The sequence below is a fragment of the Cnephaeus nilssonii genome (genome assembly GCF_951640355.1).
Source record: "Cnephaeus nilssonii genome assembly, chromosome: 4".
Taxonomy (NCBI): domain Eukaryota; kingdom Metazoa; phylum Chordata; class Mammalia; order Chiroptera; family Vespertilionidae; genus Cnephaeus; species Cnephaeus nilssonii.
Window position 1 is genome coordinate 85,141,950 of NC_137075.1, and position 19,300 is coordinate 85,161,249.

General features: G+C 40.0%; 1 protein-coding gene across 18 annotated transcripts in view; it reads left to right on the forward strand.

The window, feature by feature from the left end:
* The window catches only part of SIPA1L1 (signal induced proliferation associated 1 like 1), a 333,288-nt gene that overhangs the window by 220,602 nt on the left and 93,386 nt on the right, over positions 1-19,300 (forward strand). For all 18 annotated transcript variants that reach the window (XM_079768725.1, XM_079768716.1, XM_079768714.1 and 15 more), the window contains 2 exons: positions 2,237-2,425; positions 15,845-16,019. In XM_079768725.1, coding sequence (XP_079624851.1) covers positions 2,237-2,425; positions 15,845-16,019 — 364 coding nt within the window. The remainder of the gene's footprint in view (positions 1-2,236; positions 2,426-15,844; positions 16,020-19,300) is intronic.

The following is a 19,300-nucleotide window of genomic DNA, read 5'->3' on the forward strand; positions in this document are numbered from 1 at the left end:
CTCTCTAGAGCCTGTCACTGATTTCCACGAGTGTACCTGTCAGCTTGCCTGGCGGGCACTCCCCACCCAGCCCCAGCCCCTCTCTCCAGGGTCACTCCTGTCCTACAGCAAGGTGACCCCTTAGCTGGGTTGGGTGACCCCCACTGACTCTTCCTTCCCACCTCTGTTCTTTCCTCTCTTGCCACCTTGGCCTGAAGTGCTGCACCTGCACCTCCCTCCGGGTCCCTGGTCTTACAGTCTGTCCTTTTCCTGCTGATCCATGAGAATGCATTAGGTCCCTTGCATCCATTTACCTAGCTTTTGATTGAAACATCCAAGTCAAATGTTGTTCATGGTTCAAAAAGCCATTACCACTTGTTTTCATGTTCAAATTAATGTCTGGCTGATGACAACTCCATTATTCTGGTTGTTCAGGCCAGAAACCTTGAAGCTGCACTTGACTCTTCTCTTTTCCTACATCCACCCCCACTCCCAGATCTTCTCCTCCCTCTTGACACCCCCAAGTATAAGCAGAATTTGTTAACTTTGTCTTCAAAATATGTCCAGGATTCAGCCACTTCTCCATTCCACTGCCTGGGTCTGGGCCAGGGCCAAGCCACCATCATCTTTCCCTGAGAACTGTCTTCCAGCTTTGGCCCAGCAGTGATCCTTTTGAAATGTAATCCAGATCTTGTCAATCCTCAATTCAGAGTCCTGTGCTGGTTTCTCATCTGCCTCTGAGTACAAGCCAGTCTCCCTGTAGCCTAGGAGACAGGCACATCTGCTCAGGACCTCATGTCCAACTCCCCTCATTAGTCTGTCCCGGCCACACTGGCCGCCTCCTCTTGGGCAGTCTCAGGGCACCCCCGCCTTGGGTCTTGGATGCTCCCTGTTCGTCTGCGGTGTGATATTCTTCCCCAGGCATCCTGTTGGCCAGAGCTCTCTCATTTACTTCTGGCCTTTGCTCATAACTCACAGGGGGCTTCATCTAAAATTTCATATCCAATTCCAGGCTTTATTGTTTCATGAATACTGAACACTATCTCACATATTGTTCTTATTTTTTTCTTTTTCTGTCTCAGTGAGGATGGAATTTTTATCTGAGTTGTTCATTACTACACACGTAATGCCCAAAGTAGTACTTTCTATCCCCCACCTCCCTCCTCCTCCTCTTCCTTTCCCCTTCCCTCCCTCCCTTTCTCTTTTTCTTCTTTCCTGCCTTCCTTGATCCCTTCCTTTCCCTCTCTGATGTTTATTTTTCACTAGCGTTTGTGTAATTTTTTCTATCCAATAAAAATAATCCTTAAATGTGGATTCATTGTAATATCTTTATGAGGCTCTTCACAGAAAGACACTAACAAAAGTCCTTTGATAAAAATGCTCTAGATGTCAGTTTCAGGCCATAGCTCGTGACTTTGTGAGACAGGCATCTATATATATAAAACCCTAAGTGACCTGAACGACGGGTCGCTATGATGCACACTGTGGGGGGCGGGGCCGGCCGGCCAATCTCCCATGGCCCCTCCCCTGGCTGGCCCCGGTCCTGATTGGCCCCCCCACCCTGATCGGGGGCGGGACCAGCCAGACCCCCACCATGCACGAATTTGTGCACCGGGCCTCTAGTATGTAATAAAGTAAGACTTAATTTTCGTGCAGGGACTTCTCATGCTATTAATTTTTCATGTTAATAAATACATCAAGAATAAGAACATGATGCCATGGCCAGTGTGGCTCAGTTGGTTGAGTGTTGTCCCATGCATCAAAAGGTTGCTGGTTTAATTCTCGGTCATGGCACAAACCCAGGTTGCGGGTTCAATCCCCGGTTGGGGTACATATGGGAGGCAACCAATTGATGTTTTTCACATCAATGTTTCTCTCTCTCTCTCTCTCTCTCTCTCTACCTCTTTCTCTCTCTCTCCCTCTCCCCTCTCTCTGCTCTCTCCCTTCTCTCTCTCTCAAAACATCAATTAAAACATAATAGAAAATTAATTACAAAAGAAAAAAGAACATGGTCATGCCAATCCAGTTGCTTTTAGTAAATAACATCAAGATAATAGAAATACAAACAGATCTCTCTTTCATTTTAATAGAAAGCATCATTGCATAACATACATTTTTTAAAACTTGCATGTATTTATAAGCATGACAGTGTGTTTGTGAATAAAATCTTATGGCATGTGCACATTTTCAAGCCTAGGAACTTACGAGGACTCTCTCCTTTCTGGAGGTCATTAACAGAAGCGGCCCTCTCTTTCAGCTCATGACACTGAGAGGTTCGGTCCTGGAGGATGCCATACCCTCAACGGCAAAGCACTCGACAGCCCGGGGGCTGCCCCTGAAAGAAGTGCTGGAGCACGTGATCCCGGAGCTCAATGTCCAGTGCCTGCGGTTGGCCTTCAACACTCCCAAAGTCACAGAGCAGCTCATGAAACTGGATGAACAAGGGGTGAGTGTGGCTTCCAGAGAACATTCTTCAGGCTCAGGTTTCTTTAGGCTTCCAGAGCATAGACCTTCATAGTTCTATTTTGACAAGGAAAACTGATGTCATTTATTGTGAAGGGTATTTTCTTTGCAGTTACTCATTTTTTTTGACTTTCTGAACTCTGAACATTTCTCATCTGATTAAAATTCTCTATGTCAGCATTGGTGGATATGATATTTGAACTCTGTTCAACTCTTGGTAATCTTCCACAAATGTGGTGGATTTTTGAAGTACTCTAGGAATAAGTAGTAGCAATAACAGTAATAATAATAACTAACACTAATGAACCCACTCACCAGGCTCTATTTTAAGTAAATTAAATATGTTATCCCATTTACTCTCCCAACCCTATGAGAATGGTTTTAGAGACGAAGAATCTGAGGCACAGAGATTAATTAGTAAGTCCATCTTCACACAGTTAATAAGTTCAAAGCCTGTACTGTTAGCTAGTACAACACAATGTCTTAAAAGCTTAAAATGTTAAAGACTATTAGTACACCCAACAAAGTATTTCAGCCAAGACTAAATATAAAACTTTAAAAAGGTGGGTTCTAATTAGTAACAAAATGAAAATACTCAATATTTTCTCACTTCCATATTTCCTATACCTTAATGTGGAGACCATTTGGTCAAAATACAAATGCCATTTTATGAACAAATTTTGATGGTATTTCCATAATTAATAAAAAATTTCCATTTTTTTATTAAATGAATGGAAGTTCAGAAAAATTAGTTTCAAGGTATATTTATTCTTTTAATTCAGCCAATAGGACTATATCATGGGCCAATAGTTGGATGTAACTTTTCTAATCATTGCTCTCTGTCTAGTCATTTCATTTGTCATAAAGATAATGTCTATCCCATATATTTATTTCAAATAGGCTGTGAGCATTGATGTTTATAACATGTAAATATGAAGCAGTTTGAATGCTTCAGATGACTACTGATGCATAAACTTACTATTTTGGGGGCTGTCTTCCAATAAATATTTTGAACTTTTATTCTAACAAAGGAGGAGTAGAAAAATGATTAGGTTCAACTTGATGGATTCGGTCTTTTTAGTTACTGTCAGTTTTGAGGAGAATAACAACATTTAGACATTGATAATTATATATGGGACTTTCTAAATTCTACATTAGGACAGATTATCTATATATATAAAAGCCTAAGTGACTGAACAACTGAACGACCAGTCGCTATGACATGCACTGACCACCAGGGGGCAGGCACTCAATGCAGGAGCTGCCACCACTGGTGGTCAGTGCACTCCCATAGCCAACCTCCCAAGGCCCCTTCCCCTGGCCAACCTCCCACAGCCCTCATGGGCCCCGATCGATCTCTTGCCAGGCCGAGGGACCCCACCCATGCACGAATTCATGCATTGGGCCTCTAGTTTTATATAAAGGAGGTATTTATTGCCATTTTCCCTTTGTTTTAACCACATTAAGTAAAAAATGGGTGCCCCACTTGTATAAATTTTATGAGATCTCTGGCACATTTTATGCCTCTCTTTGTGATTACAAATATTGGACCAGAGGTGGGGCTGATCTGTGGTGAACACTCTTAAGTACTATCAACACAGGAAAGATAACACTATAATGAGTTTAATTTAAAGCTAAACTTATTTAATTCACAAAACTATCCATTATTCTGAAATTATGGGCTTCTTAATCCTGGTGGAGGGGTATAAAATATACTTTCCTTCATAAATTAATGGTAATAATATGTATCAGTTGTTTTCTTTAATGCCTTTCTGGCATAAATAAAATTTGGCAATTTAAGTGAGTCTCCCAGTTTTATTTTGGAAATTTTACTGAGTAGTGGAGTCTAGGAATTTAAAACCTGCTATTTTATACGAGCAGCAATATAGCTGGACCAAGGGACATCCCCACTTAGCCTCTGTTGTTTCATTTATATCTTCATAGCTTTCATTGCCAGAATTATACTGTTAAAAAACAGACACATACTTAGGCATTTTGTCTGGGGAGTCATTTTTTTGGTAGGAAATCTCATCAGTGCCTTGGAATCATTTTGAGAAACAGATTATTTGGGCAACTCTACAAATACAGATTTTAAAACAGAAATGCTTATAAGTGCAGTAGATAATGCATTGGAGTCATTGCAAAACACTTTGGGTTTCCATCTATGTCATCACTTCTTAAAATGTCATGCTTTGTACATCTTTACATTTGAAAAGATTCACGGTGTGATACCGAGAAACTGGACTCACTAAAAGGTAATTCTGAATCTCCTTTTAAATTTTATTTAAGTGATTCCTTTAATGTTTTCTCTAAACAGCTTAGATAATTATGCTTGGAAGAAGAAAACTATTTGCTTGGTATATTGTGGCATTCTGCCTTTCAGATCTTTGGTGCCTTAATTTCTCATTTTACCACTTTTAAAAGCTGAAATGAACAGAAGAACAAATGAAAGAAAATTATATCTATAAAATATGAAAGAAATATAAAAATTTGGTTTTTATTTGTCTAGACTCTGATATGTATGTTGGAATTGACAAAGGCATTTTAATTCCTGAAGTTTTAGAAATGAACATATGCCTTGTGATTTACTCAAGCTTTCACATTCTCTTTCTTGAAGACTTTCTGGGCCCTTCACTATATACTGATGTCCACCTCCATTCTCATGTAATGGGCAGTAAGAAGATGAAACTGACCTGCCAATGATTTCACACTGCCAAGAATTTAGAACAGGTTGTGACTCAGAAAATTTGGATCCAGTCTGGATTTAGTTTATCCATCATGATCCCAGATCTTCACTTAATTAGACAATTTAGAGCATCTCTTATGATGAAAGCAAATACCTGAATATATGTTTACTTGCACGATTCTAAGCCCTTTATCGGCATCATCTGATTTCATCCTCAGCACTCCATGAGGTGGGTTCTGGTTATTGGCCTGTTTTATAGTTGGGAGGATGGAGACTTGGAAAGTTCCCAGGTCCATTTTCCCTTAGCTGTCCTGAGCACTGGATACCAGTTTGCCTAATACTACCTTTTGTTTTTAAGATTTGCAACTTTTCATATACTTTTGTGTATCTTGAATTTTTTTGATCCTCAAAGCTATGTTGTGAAATATCAGGAATTTCATATCTATTCAAGCCAACTTTTTAATAAATGGCCAACTCAGTTGTTACTTTTGGGTTTGTTATTTTTCTTCATCAGTCATTTAAATAACACCTTTATCTCACCTACTCTGTGCGAGGGGAATGTGAGGACGTCGGGCCAGGCCCTGTTTGCATTCACACCTGTGAAGCACTTAGTACAGTGCCAGATGCGGTGAACATTGAAGAAATTGTAGCTGTGATTGATAATGATAAAATGATAACTGGTTAGTAGCCCTTTACATGCATTATCTCATTTAATCTTGATAAGTATCCCATGAGAGAGCTGCTCTTCTCAGTAGGATGCATTATATGCTTCCTTTCACAAGTAAGCATAACTGCTTCAAATCCAATAAATACTTATTGAGCAACCACTCTTTGAAGATTATTAAATACTGTAGAGAATAAATAGGCTGGTAAGACACAGTCCTTAACCAGTGAGGAGACAAGGTCATAAGTTACTGTAATGGAAGTTAGGTTTAATATAATGAGTATAATACAAGAATTGCCAATGAAGAGCAGTGGAGGTGCAAACCAATGGGGCCAAGTCAGGATTGGTCAGATGGATCAGGATGAGGAGGCCCTTGGAAAGAAAGAGGATTTCATCAGGCCAGGGAATAAGCAGTACCAGGGTCTAGACTCAGAATAAGAACAAAGCTTAGAGAGACACAGGGCGGCAAGCAGTCCAGCTGAGCAGGAGTGTGAGGAGCATACAAGAGAAAAGTAAAAATAGGTATTTTTATTGAAGAGTGACTAAGGCAGGCAACTGGATGAACAATTTGCATGGATTCTTTTAATTACTACTCAGCAGCCTTTGCTGTAGGTGCCATTGTAGTCCTTGTTTTACAGACTGGAGCGCTGAGGCACAAAGAGGCTGAAAGACCCTCAGATCACAATTAGGATCTGGTGGAGGCGGTCTCAAATCCAGGCATTGGACCTGGAGAGCCCACACTCTTCACCCATCACCCTAGACCCGTGGTCGGCAAACTCATTAGTCAACAGAGCGGCAAACGAGCCGCCGTTTGCCGACCACTGCCCTAGACAGCTGCCCTTGTTTTTCCTCCCTCCTGTGAGGGAGAAGAACTGGCAGCTGGCTCCATGCTTTATTGCTCCAGGCTTCAATGCCCAATGTTAAGTATAACATGCTAAACCCAAATAAAACTGGAGCAGAACTTTAAAATACTTAAAATACAATGGCCAGTTTGCAGTAGAGAAAATGAGTAGTCCTGTTTTCATTAGGATATGTCAAGTTTTATGTAGACGGTAGTGACTTACCTAAATGAGTATCTATACTGTTTTTCTAGGTATTTATTAATGGTGCAAAGAAATGAAAATATTGACTTCTCTTTTCTTTAAAAAGTTAACCTTCAACTTATTGAAATTAAAGGGGAAAAGTATCTAACTAGGTCTGCAATATATATCTCAAGAATAGATGTAAGGAAAGAAGCAATGTTTGGTTGATAATGAATAGCACTCATCCTTTGATTAAGGACATGGGTAACATTACTTATTGACTTAGCCATTTCATTGCCCTGTTGCATTATTTTATTGAGGACAAATGGATTTGAACCAGCCACTTTCTTTTATGTAGGCAGCTGAATTTAAACCAAGAATCATAGGGAAAACACTTTTCCAAACACATTTTCTACGAATGAAGCTTTGGCAAAATAATTACCCTTCCTGAAATTTTAATCTTTTCTTAGATTATGATATCAGCTAACGCATGTTTAAAATTCCCCTGGCGCCGAGACTGATTTGGCTCAGTGGATAGAGCGTCGGCCTGCGGACTGAAGGGTCCCAGGTTCGATTCCGGTCAAGGGCATGTACCTTGGTTGCGGGCACATCCCCGGTGGGGGGTGTGCAGGAGGCAGCTGGTCGATGTTTCTCTCTCATCAATGTTTCTAGCTTTCTATCCCTCTCCCTTCCTCTCTGTAAAAAATCAATAAAATATATTTAAAAAAAATAATTAGTATTCCTTAAAATAAATAAATAAATAAATAAATAATAAAATAAAATTCCTCTGGCCACCAGATTGGTTCCAGACAACTCAGCATATGTCCCAGTACATTGTCAGGGAGGAAATAGCCTTGACAGTCATCAGGTGAGGGGAAGAAGCAGCTGCACTAGGAGCTCTGTCTTGTCTGTTCGCAAGTAGTGTTGACTCGGCACCAGCTCATCCAAGCTCTTTCCCCAGCTGAGGCTGGGCTGGATGACTGTGTGGAGTCCTTTCTAGTGCGAAGTAAGATCCCATGGTTATCATGACTGATAACATAGCATTTGGAAGTCTTTGGCTGTGGTAGGACTGCAGTTTGCAGGGATGGAGCTAAGCATGGCTAGTAAGACATGCAGTAAGGATTGTTTGGTTCACAGTCCAAAAAGGACAGAACAATTGATTGCAGATATTTCAGTCTTCTTAATTTTATATTGTGGATTGTGTTTTAAATTCAGCTTTAAAATAAAAAGTTAAACTAGTTTTATTTCCTACAGGACTTAACTAGCTATTATCTTCAAATGATCCAAAAATTAAAATAATTGTGTTTATGCCAGGGGATCCCAGTTCTACCTTATTCTTATCTCCTCTCCTCCTCCATAGTTACCAAGTTTTATTTTATTTTATCTTATTTACATATTGCTATGTTTCTTTATACAGATATCAACAAATATGCATATGTAGCTTATTTCCCCATTTTCTTATACAAAATAATAGAGGCCCAATGCACAAAATTTGTGCAAGGGGCTTGGCCCTGGCAGCCGTGGCTTCGTCCGGAAGGTCATCTGGACGGTCGTTCTGCTGTTCGGTCTAATTGGCATATTAGCTCTTTATTACATAGGATAGCATGCTGTACACGTTGGGTTTTTTTACTTAGCAATATATTTTGGAAATCTTTCTATGTCAGTACATGGATTGCTTTCCCACTGTTTTTACTGTTACATAATATTCTGTCATATTGCTATACCATAGTTTATTTCATCACTCTTCCTACTGATGGGCATTGGGATTGATTCCAGTCTTTTCCTATTACAAACAGCGCTTCGGTGAAGAGTCTTTCCCTGTATAATTGAAATTCATCTCAATCTCAAGTCAAAACAAGTGCATTTATTATCAGTTTAATACCCAATATGAAGCTTTATACTTTTGTGATAAATTTTGCACCACCTAGCATTAGAGAAGATGGAGATGATTATTGTGTGTATAGAATATTGTCTATACATTATGCCACAGGTAAAAGTAGATTAGAATATGTCTATGCACATACATATATAAAAATGATTTTGACAGCCTCTCTGTCAGATTTTTAAAATAAATTTTCTACCCAATATTCATATGCCATTTTTAAAAATAAGTTATTTTTCTTAGTAATGTCCAATGAGGATATATATTCTAACTAGCATTTTTTGTTCCCAACACTGAATTTTTTCAGTCTCTTTGACATTTTTTTAAGAGGACAGTATAGTGATGAATATTTAGAAAGTAGTTAAAAGAGTTATGTTTATGAAGAACAAACCAAAATAAATGCTATCAGTGTGAATCATGAGGATTTTTAAAACATGACCAAGGTCTTTATGTACAGTACTGGCATATAGCTTGTCACAGATTAGCCCACCCACTGAGAATAACCAGAAACACTAGACAGAATATTCTTTAAAAATAAATTTAGGCCCTAGTTGGTTTGGATCGGTGGATAGAGCATCGGCCTGCAGACTGAAGGGTCCTGGGTTTGATTCCGGCCCACGGCACTTGCCTGGGTTGTGGGCTCGATGTGCAGGAGGCAGCCGGTCAATGATTTAAATAAATAAATAAATTTGGACTTTATGGAAATAGAGAGTAGATATATTTTTTCATTCTTCCTGCTACATACAGGTAATCACCTTGTACATTGCCATGTACAAAGTGAATCTGAAAAGTCAGCACAATAAGGCGAAAGAAAGAAGAAAGAAAGAAAGAAAAGGGAAAAAATAAAACTCCCAATTTCAGACAACATGATAGTCTATGTACAAAACTCCAAGGAATTTACAAAAAATTCCTAGACCTGTGAGGTGTGCTCAGCAAGGTGTGTTCAGTTAGAATTCTCTTAATGAACATGTGAAAACTGCAAATAAAATATAATACCATTTATAATCTTTCAACAAAACATGAAATACTTGCATATATATATAACAAAATATGATAGGACTTGTTTGCTGAAAACTGATGAAAGAAATCAAAGAAGATAAACCATGTTCATGGATTCTAAGACTCAACATGTTAATGATGTCCATTCTCCCCTAATTGATACAGTTTAATACAATTAGTATCAAAATCCCAGCAAGATTTTTTAAATTATAGACAAGATTATTCTGAACTTTTAATGGAAAGGCAAAGGAATTAGAACAGCTAAAAAAAAGTTTAAAAATAAAGTAGGAGAGATTACTCCACCTGATTTCATGATTTTGTATAACTACAGTAATAAAAGCTGTCTTATTATTTATTGGAAGGATAGACACAGGATCAATAAAACAGAATAGAGAAACCAGAAACAATGCCACACAAGTATATCCAACTGATTTTTTTTACAAAGGAGTGAAAACAAGGCTTTTTAAACAAAGGTGCTGGAACAATTAGATATCCATAGACAAAATAATGAACTTGACCTAAACCTTATACACTATACAAAAATTTATTCAAATGGATCATTGATTGAAATATAAAACTATAAAATTATTTTATAAAAACAGAAAATCTTTGGGCCCTAGGATGTGGTGAAGAGTTCTTAGATACAACACCACAAACTTTATTCAGAAAAGAAATAATTGAGAAATTGGAGTTCATCAAAATGAAAAATATCCTGCAGCACTTCTTTGCCTTGGACTGATTTGCTGATTTGTATGAGACTTGGTGCTGCAGATTAAAAGTTAGATGACAGATCAACTTTCATTGATTTCATGGCGGCTGCAGAGATACAAAAGAGAGTTCAAGTATCACTGGAGAACTTGGATCTGTTAAACAATCAAATTGAAATTCTAGAACTGAAGAAAACCAAAAGTTAAAATCTCAATAGATGGGTTTAAAAGAATATTCGACACAAAAGAGAAAATTGATTAATTGGAGACAGGATGCCAGAAGAACTTTAACTGAAGAATGGAGACAAGAAAATGTGAGAAATACAGAAAAATGCCTACAAGGCATGTGACCTACAGTGGAATACATTTATATATAACCCAATTCCCAGGAGGAGAAGCAAGATTAAAGCATTATTTGGGAATGTAATCAGTATTTGAAGAATTACTTGTAGAATAATTTTCAAAACTGATTAAGGTAGAATTAAGGAGCTCTGCTTGCCCTAAGCAAGATAAATACAACAAAAATCAGACTTAAGCCTATGATAGTAAAAAGTAATATTGCTGAAAATAAACAAATTTTTAAAATAGCCAAAGGAAAAATATACCTTCAAAAAAGAACAGCGAGACAGGCAATTGGCTTTTAAAATTAACATTTGCTGGCTATGAAGCATGAAGAAAAGGTGGAAGTCAGAAGACCTATCAAGAATGCTGAAAGAACAACTCGCACAATAAATTTTACCCAACAAAAATGCTCTTTTAAAATGTAGGCAAAACTAATTTACAATGGGAAAACATAGAACAGTGGTTGTTTGAGGCTTTTATTAATTCAGGGATGCACTGCAAATGGAAACTTTTGGGGTGATGGAAATGTCTGTACCTTGATTGTAGTGGAGGTTTAGTTGGACTCATTTAATTGGATGCAGTTTACTGTTCAGAAATTATATACCAATAATATAGATTTAAAAAGTGAAAGCAGGCCTAGCCAGTTTGTACCAGTGAATAGAGTGTTGGCCTGTGGACTGAAGGGTTCCAGGTACGATTCCGGTCAAGGGCACATGTGGGGGTTGTGGGCTCGATCCCCAGTGTGTGGTGTGCAGGATGCAGCCCATCAGTGATTCTCCCTTCGGCTCTGAAATCAATAAAAATATTTTAAAAACACACACAAAATGAAGGCAGATTTCTGCCGTTGGCCAAGATTAAGAAAGAGGGACTAGATCTGCGCTACCATCTGAAACAACTTAAAAACTAGGCAGAACAATGAAACAGTGATTTTTATGCACTGTACATCAGGCGATGAAGGGCAGTGATCTCTGGGAGGTGGGAAAAGAGGAAGTAGACCCTAAGCTTGCTCCAGCCTGAAGGGAGTGTTCAGGCTGCAGTGCTGGCAGGGGGAAGGGGGGGAACCCAGCTGAAGCCCAGGGGTCTCCCAGATGTGAGACTGAGATGTGAGGCCAAGGAGGCTCGGGTTCGGGGTTCACAGAGCTGAGTATTGAAAAGTGCGCGCATTTGAGGAAACTGAGGCCAGAGTGAGAATCCCCTGAAAGGTGGAGAAGGTCAAGTGCTCAGTCCTCACATGTGGTTGGGAACAGTTTCTGCTCCCACCAGGCAGACGTTCACGTGGCATCGGGCAGAGTCTCAGAATGGTTTTGCTGCAATAGCGGGGCCAAATTATTCTCAAATTAAACTCTGCTCTGGTACGACCTAACAGCAAGAGCTGAAAGGATCAAACTATTTCCAAATAACCATACCCCAGAACACAGGTCAAGCACCCCTCAAGGTGAGAGCTGCTGTACAAGGACATACTTCATAGTGAGTGTTTGAATTTCTAGATTAAGTCAGGCAACTTGGATTTGTAAGAACAGGAGGAACTGGGTGGTTCGCACTCTCTGTGCCGCCCTGGTGGCCTTCCTTTGGCTGGGACACCAGGGATGAAGAGATGAGGCGGCACTGCTGGGCGTTCTCCGAGGACTTGGTTATTCTCATCCGTTTCCACCTGGAGGGGGCTCCGACTTGACCTCTCACCCAGCCTTCCCAGCTCAGGGCTGTGTAAGTCAGATTGCAGTTCCTGTTGCTCTGATTTGGTGTTGTGCCTTTTTTATGAGAGGAAGAGCCGTTCTGTGTTGTGTTTGTTCCCAGCTGTGGGAGTCCACATCACTTGATGGGTGTTGAAAAACACTTTTATTTTGTTGGGGTTCGCCTTCATCTCGGATATAAGCTTAGTCCTGAAATTGGGTAGAATCATTTTCCCACTTTACTCTTTTTCAGAATTGTTTTAGCTATGCTAGTTCCTCTGCCTTTCCATATAAATTTCAGAATAATCTTGCACGGAACAAAAATATCATCCCTTTTTACAATACAAACATTTGTTGTGTCCAGACACTTCCATCAGTGCTCCTTGTGAGCAGTTGATAGGCAAGCACGGAATTGTATAGCATGACCCTGAGATTACCCAGAGCAAAGCCCCGAGTGCAGAGAGCCCCAGCCCGTTCCCAAGGTGGCTTCTGGGGCCTTCCCAGCTCTCTTTTGAGCATTGCATGAAAGGATTATATATGGACATACATGGACCTGTACAGATGTGTGTCTGCAAAAAAATGCTGTTTTATATAACTCATAACAATTCAAAACCCCCAAAGGACAGCTCTAACTCCATTTACATTTGCTCTTTCTCTTGAAATGTTCCTTATTGCATTTACATAACTTCTCCTTAACAACTTCTCAGATTCTGGCAGGGACATGGCTGCTAACTGAGGATTCTAGGAGGGCGGGTTCAGAGAATGCCACCCACCTTGATTTAATTGCAGTAGAAACTCAGGATACAGTCATATTGTCACCTTAGAGGATAGAGCAGTTGGCACAGTTTCAAACCAGAGGAAATTCGACATTCTGACCAATTTCTTAATCTTCTTAAAGGATCCTTCCTTTCACAACCAGCACAAACCAGTTTGTTCTCCTGTCTGCAGGTGGAGTTCTGTGGACTATGAGAATCAGTCCTAATAAAACAGCACGTAGTCTCATTGTCCTTAGATTCTTCTTCTCCAGTGATTTGGGGGAAGTTCCCTTACTTATCTGTGTTCCTCTGAACTCATTTCTCCCCCTCTTTCTTTCTCTTTTTCTTTTTTTTTTTTAATAAATGAATCCTTTTGAGTGCTGCACAGTGAAATCTTAGGCTTTATCTAAGAAGTTTTAAAAAGCCATCCCACAAATCCAGTGTCACCGACGCTTTCTACGGAACAGGGTGACTTTTGTCTTACGTTGTTGCACGAGAAGGCTGATCTGGCAGGCACTGAGCCAAACAGCAAATAACCCAACGCCGCTTCCTTTCTCTGGATCGCTTCATCTCTCCCGGTGCTCCTGGGGGAGAGAGGAAGGATCTGGCTTTCTTAGGGACTTCTATAATAGACGCAGAGCTTACCACTGCTTTGTTACTTGCTGAGACCTGATAGGGTACTCAGCTTAGTTCCCAAGCCAAGATGAAATCTCTACCTGTGGGAGTTCCCCTCTAAGCAATGGCTACAGTCAGACATTTGAAGCAGGCCGGCTGAGATAAGGCGGAAATGTCAGTGGTGTGCAGTAGGTTTTGCTCTGACTTCTTTTGTTTGGTTTTTCCTACATGTGGTATACAAAATGAGTAAGTCCTAAATCTCTTTCTGTTAATAATGACAGTGAAGCCACAATAATGGAAGTGGTATGCTATTTTTAAAATATTCCAGTACGTTTGCACGTTTCAGACGTGGAACTTCACCTCCCACTCCCTGGAGAGTCAGTTCTGTACAGAACTTCTGGGGAGCCCTCCTGTCCCCGGGTCATGTAAAAGCTGCCAAGCTTCCTGTCATCTAGGTAGCATGCAGTGGAGGGGGGAAGCAAGAAAGAGTTTCCCCCATGACATTTTCTGTGTTTATCACTCTTCTGAAACATTTGGTTTGGAAGGTTGAAAGGAGGTGTTCAGGTTCACAGTCCCTTGTGTAAAGCGATAAGAGCTGGATATGTTTCAGAATCCAGAAATGTCCAGGTTTTAGCAGGGTAGTAAAATGCACGCACTGTATAGTAATGTCCCCAGTGGGATCTGGGACAGCACCCCACAGTCAAACACATTAATATTTCTATAGGAAAGAAACAAATAGTCACATAAAGTAGAACAAATTAAAAGTACTCACGTCAGCTCATATCAAGTTTTGCTGCCAAATGTGTTTGTTTTTTTATCTTTCAACTTTTGACTTGCAAGTAAGGGGCCGTGGACATAAGTTGCAGTGATAGAAATGGAGCAGGACAAGCCTGGTGAGTCCTGGTCATGTTTAATGGAGCCAAGTCACAGGACTGACAGTTGTGATCTGTGACTCTGCCTCCTGGGCCAGTTACTTTCTCTTCATTCTCTTGGCTCATCTGTCAAGCAGGGTACTGTTTGCTTTATGGGTTGTTGTAGGGATAAGCTAATGGTAAACGTGGAACTTAGTGATTGGCATATAATGAGTATTCATTAAATGTTAGCTGTAAAAATTTGCCTCGTCCCTTCCCCCTTTTCTTTTCGTAGATAAAAATGGACTGAATGAAGCAGGGATTGCGACACCACTCTGGAAATAGGCCTACGTGATACAGATTGCCCTGATTTCACTGGAGAATTAAAACGCTACATTTTTATATTGAAAACTCGTTTCTTGTCAAATGGCTAATATCACCTTGAAATTCATTTGCAAAATGATCAGATTTTTCAATGATGAATAAGTTCTACTTAAGCCTCCTGAATGCTTGGTTATAACTGTGTTTAAGAAGAAGTGGTTGCCACTTGGCAAATTTGCCATTGTGAAGCCCCTTCCCAATTTCCTTCCAGTCCTCATCTTTTAGAAAAATATTTGAAAGGAGCACACTCTAACAAAGATATAACAGGCTTATAATTTAGTATGTTGGAAAAATGGCATTAGAAGATGTCTCTTCCAATTTTACCAAAAAAAAAAAAAAAAAAATGCAAGGGCATTAGTGGGTCTCTTAGGCCAAAACAATTTATTTTAAAGTCTCTTTTGTAAAGCGAGCTTCTGCTTTCAAATTTGTAAAAGCCTCCCTTTTTAAAAGGGGAGGGGGGGAACATTGCGAAAGAATTGCCTTTTGTTGTCAGCTGTTTTTTATAGCCTTATCCGGTACTTTGTAATCCATTAACAGAAATTCCCTGGAGTATCAACATCTGTTCTAACGATGCGTGATCTTCACATTGTTAATAACAGGAGATGTTATTTTTCTGGCCTTTGCTCTTAATTCATGAAGATTATAATTACAGACGCTTGTTCTACTGTACTGTTTGCATCAGAGACAGAAGAATTAACACAGAAGGATTTCAAGAGGATAGAGCCATTAGCTATTCGATGGGCCTTTGCTCTACAGGACTTATTAGCACTTAAGTGGGCCAAAGTGGTTTGCCTCTGCTTATATGCATTGTGTTGCCTGCCTTCACAGCTGAACTATCAGCAGAAAGTCGGCATCATGTACTGCAAAGCTGGACAGAGCACGGAGGAAGAGATGTACAACAATGAATCAGCCGGCCCGGCCTTTGAGGAATTCCTTCAGCTGTTGGGAGAACGCGTTCGGCTCAAAGGATTTGAGAAGTATCGTGCACAGCTTGACACCAAAAGTAAGAAATACGTGTACCCTCCTACTAGGTTTATTTTCCTCCTGCTGTGTTGATGTTCACCTGCTAAATTGCCCATAAAACAACATTGCCACTTACTGTAGGAAACTGCTAGTGATGGAGGAGAGGAAGCCAGAGAGGGAGGTCTGTGGTCCAGAACAGTGCAGACCGTAATCAGAGCAGCGAGGGTGAGCAGTATAAAAAGTGCTATCAGAGATGTGGATGGGATGGAGCAGTGGACGCAGATTTGCTCCTGGAAAGTGTGGCATGCATTTCACTATATTTAGCTGAATGTTAATGTGATAAGAAACTCTACAAACTTATAACCATCTGGTTGTAAGCCCTAGAATTTCCAACTCCCATTAATTCATTTCATAATCCTCATGCTTATCTTTGAGCCAACTTTTGCATGGTTTTTCTTATTCATTTTGTAGTCTTTTAATATCTCAGAAGGTTTTAGGTGCTTATTTCTGTTATTATTGTCCATAGTCTAATCTCTAAGGAAGTAGGCTTCTTAGATTTAGTATTAATTTGGCTCATAAAATGTGTTATTAAGCGCACAATAATGAAGCAGTCTGTTTATTTACAGCTCATGAACATGCAAGGCTGTCCACTCTCCTTCCCCAAGTTGTTAATAAAATTGTTAAGTTCTCAAGTATCTATTTTGGTTAGAGTATGTCGACTACTGCTGTGTGTCTGCATGGAGGCAGTTTTATATTTTATCTCTAAATCCATCCATAGACATCTGTGACCTTTTTCTTTGAGGGGGTCTTTGGATTAGCACATCTGTATTGCAGTCTATAGTAATCTCTCTGATTTTCTGTACAGGAAATTAAATAAGGAGTTGAGTCATGAAAACAGAAAAGCATTCATAAACTACTGCAGGGAAGAATTTCCTGTTGCCATGGTTTTGCTGTTGCCAACTTGGAAACGACATGCAAGAGAGACTATTAAAATCCATAAATAGCCTAGACTCTTAAATATTATTTTAACGTTCCATACTCTGCTTGCAAGCGCACAAAATGTTAAATCTCAATATGCCCTAAACTCGTTTTATCCAGATATTCTGACATTTACTCTGTACAATCCATTCATGTTGTCCCAGTTTGTGGTGTTATATAAATTGTCACCACAAAGAGCTATTGAAAGGGTCTGGGAAGAGAATGTAATAAGCTCTCTGATTCTATAAATGAATGGCCAGAATGGGAGTAGATAAGATTATGTATTATTTGTGTATTTGCACATTCCCAGCCGCCTCTAGATGATGAGGGACAATGTTAGAAATGTATAGAAAGGCCATACTTAAGCATGGTAAGGCAGTGGAATAAGCAAAATTATCACTCTACACGTTTTGCCCCAATATCCCAATGACTGTAAAGGCTAGAGGGGTTGAGCCTAGATTAGCAAACTGCCGCTGACTGCCCAGTTTTCTAGTTATCTAATACATTCAGCAGGGAAAGGTTCCCTTCCATTAAGCTACTATCCTTTAAGGCTCATTGTAACCTTTCGAAGCATAGCTTCGGAGCAGAAGAGTTCATAGTTTTCTTTTCTGTTCTTTCAGAGTGGCAAGTTTCCTAAAGTTAATGAAAAGTAGGAAAGTGTTTTTATTCTAAAGCCGTGAATAAGGCAATATGCATATTTATCTCTCTTACTCCAAGGGTCAAAATAGAGGGGACCATTAGTCTCATCATTTAAACAGGTATCTATCTATCTATAAAAGCCTAAGCGACTGTTAGGACCGGACGACCGGCCGGTAGCTATGACGCATGCTGTCTACCAGGGGGCAGACACTCAACACAGGAGCTGTCCCCTGGTGGTCAGTGTGCTCCCACAGCCAACCTCCCGTGGCCTGCCAACCTCCCGCGGTCCCTCCCCGCAGCCAGCCAGCCCCCAGAATCACCTTTGATTCTTTTTCTCAGGGATCACTATCCAATGGTACCTATTGTAACATGTCTGAAAAATTGCTTCAGATATATTGTCAACTTTTCTACTCAGTACTGTTATGGACAGAAAGGGAAGTCCCAGATACTTTTTATAGATGCCATCTCGTGTAATCTCCACAAACCCTGCTAGGTATCAGTTAGCTCCATTTTACAGAATTTGTTTCCTTTTTTTTAATCATCACCCAAGGATATTTTCCCATTGGTTTTCAGAAAGATTATAAGGGAAAGGGGAGAGACAGAGAGAGAGAAACATCAGTGTGAGAGAGACACATCGATTGGCTGCCTCCCGCACACATGCCCCTGACTGGAGTCGAACCTGTGACCCTTCAGTATGCAGGCCGAAGTTCTTATCCACTGAGCCAAACTGGCTAGGGCCAGAATTGGTTTCTTTAGATTGATTAACATGTCCAAGGTTAGACAGCTAGGACGCATTAGGGAAAGTGAACAGATCCTAGGGGCATAGTTAATGAAGTATTCGGAGAAAGCATGAATGTAGAATTAAGCCCAGTGAAGTCCAGAGCTCTGCCTTGTGGCTGTGTCTTCCCCTCTCTCAGCCCTTGGGCGAAAAATACCCACGCCATCCCAGGAGACAGCTCTGCTTGTCACGTGTTATAGTTGTATTCAGGTTTTAGTACTTTGGTAAAGGAGGGAGAAGCTCAGGGAAGGAATTACGAGCCATTTCTCCTTTTTCCCAATTTTTGTACAAAGTTCATTTGCACATCTCAGAAATAAGGATTTCTAGCAAATAAGTTACAAATGTGTCAGGGTTCTATAATGAAGAAATTTGCAGCAGTGGATTTTTTGGTTCCTTTTCTTGTTTCCTTATTTGGATGACATACCTCTAGATACTTACACTCCTGTCACACCACAGTAAATAAAAAATAAACTCCCCCACTCCCCCAGCAGTTTGTTATTTGAAATTGGGAGACCACCCTCATTTTAAGCTGTACGTATGGATTATTATTTAAGAAATACTTTTCTGCCTGAGGCTTGTTTGTCAAGTCAGCACTCAGAGGCTTAGAAGCGTTTTGTTAATCATTCTTTCAAAGCCTTCATTAATTTGCTGCAGTATTAGTGAGTGCCTGCTGCTTCTCCCATTTTTGAGCAGTGTTTGTTGTAAAAACCATTGAGATCCAGGGTCTTAGAAGACATGTAAGACTTTTCATAAAGGAAGTAAATCTTCTTTATCTGGAATATTTAAACTTTGATAGGGAAAAGGATAAAACTAGCATCTTCAAACGCTTTGCACATGCATAGGGCTCTTTCCAGTCCCAGAGACTGATGAAGAAAGGATTCTGTTTTCGCCTCCGTAACTGTGAATTCTATTATAGTGTACGGTTT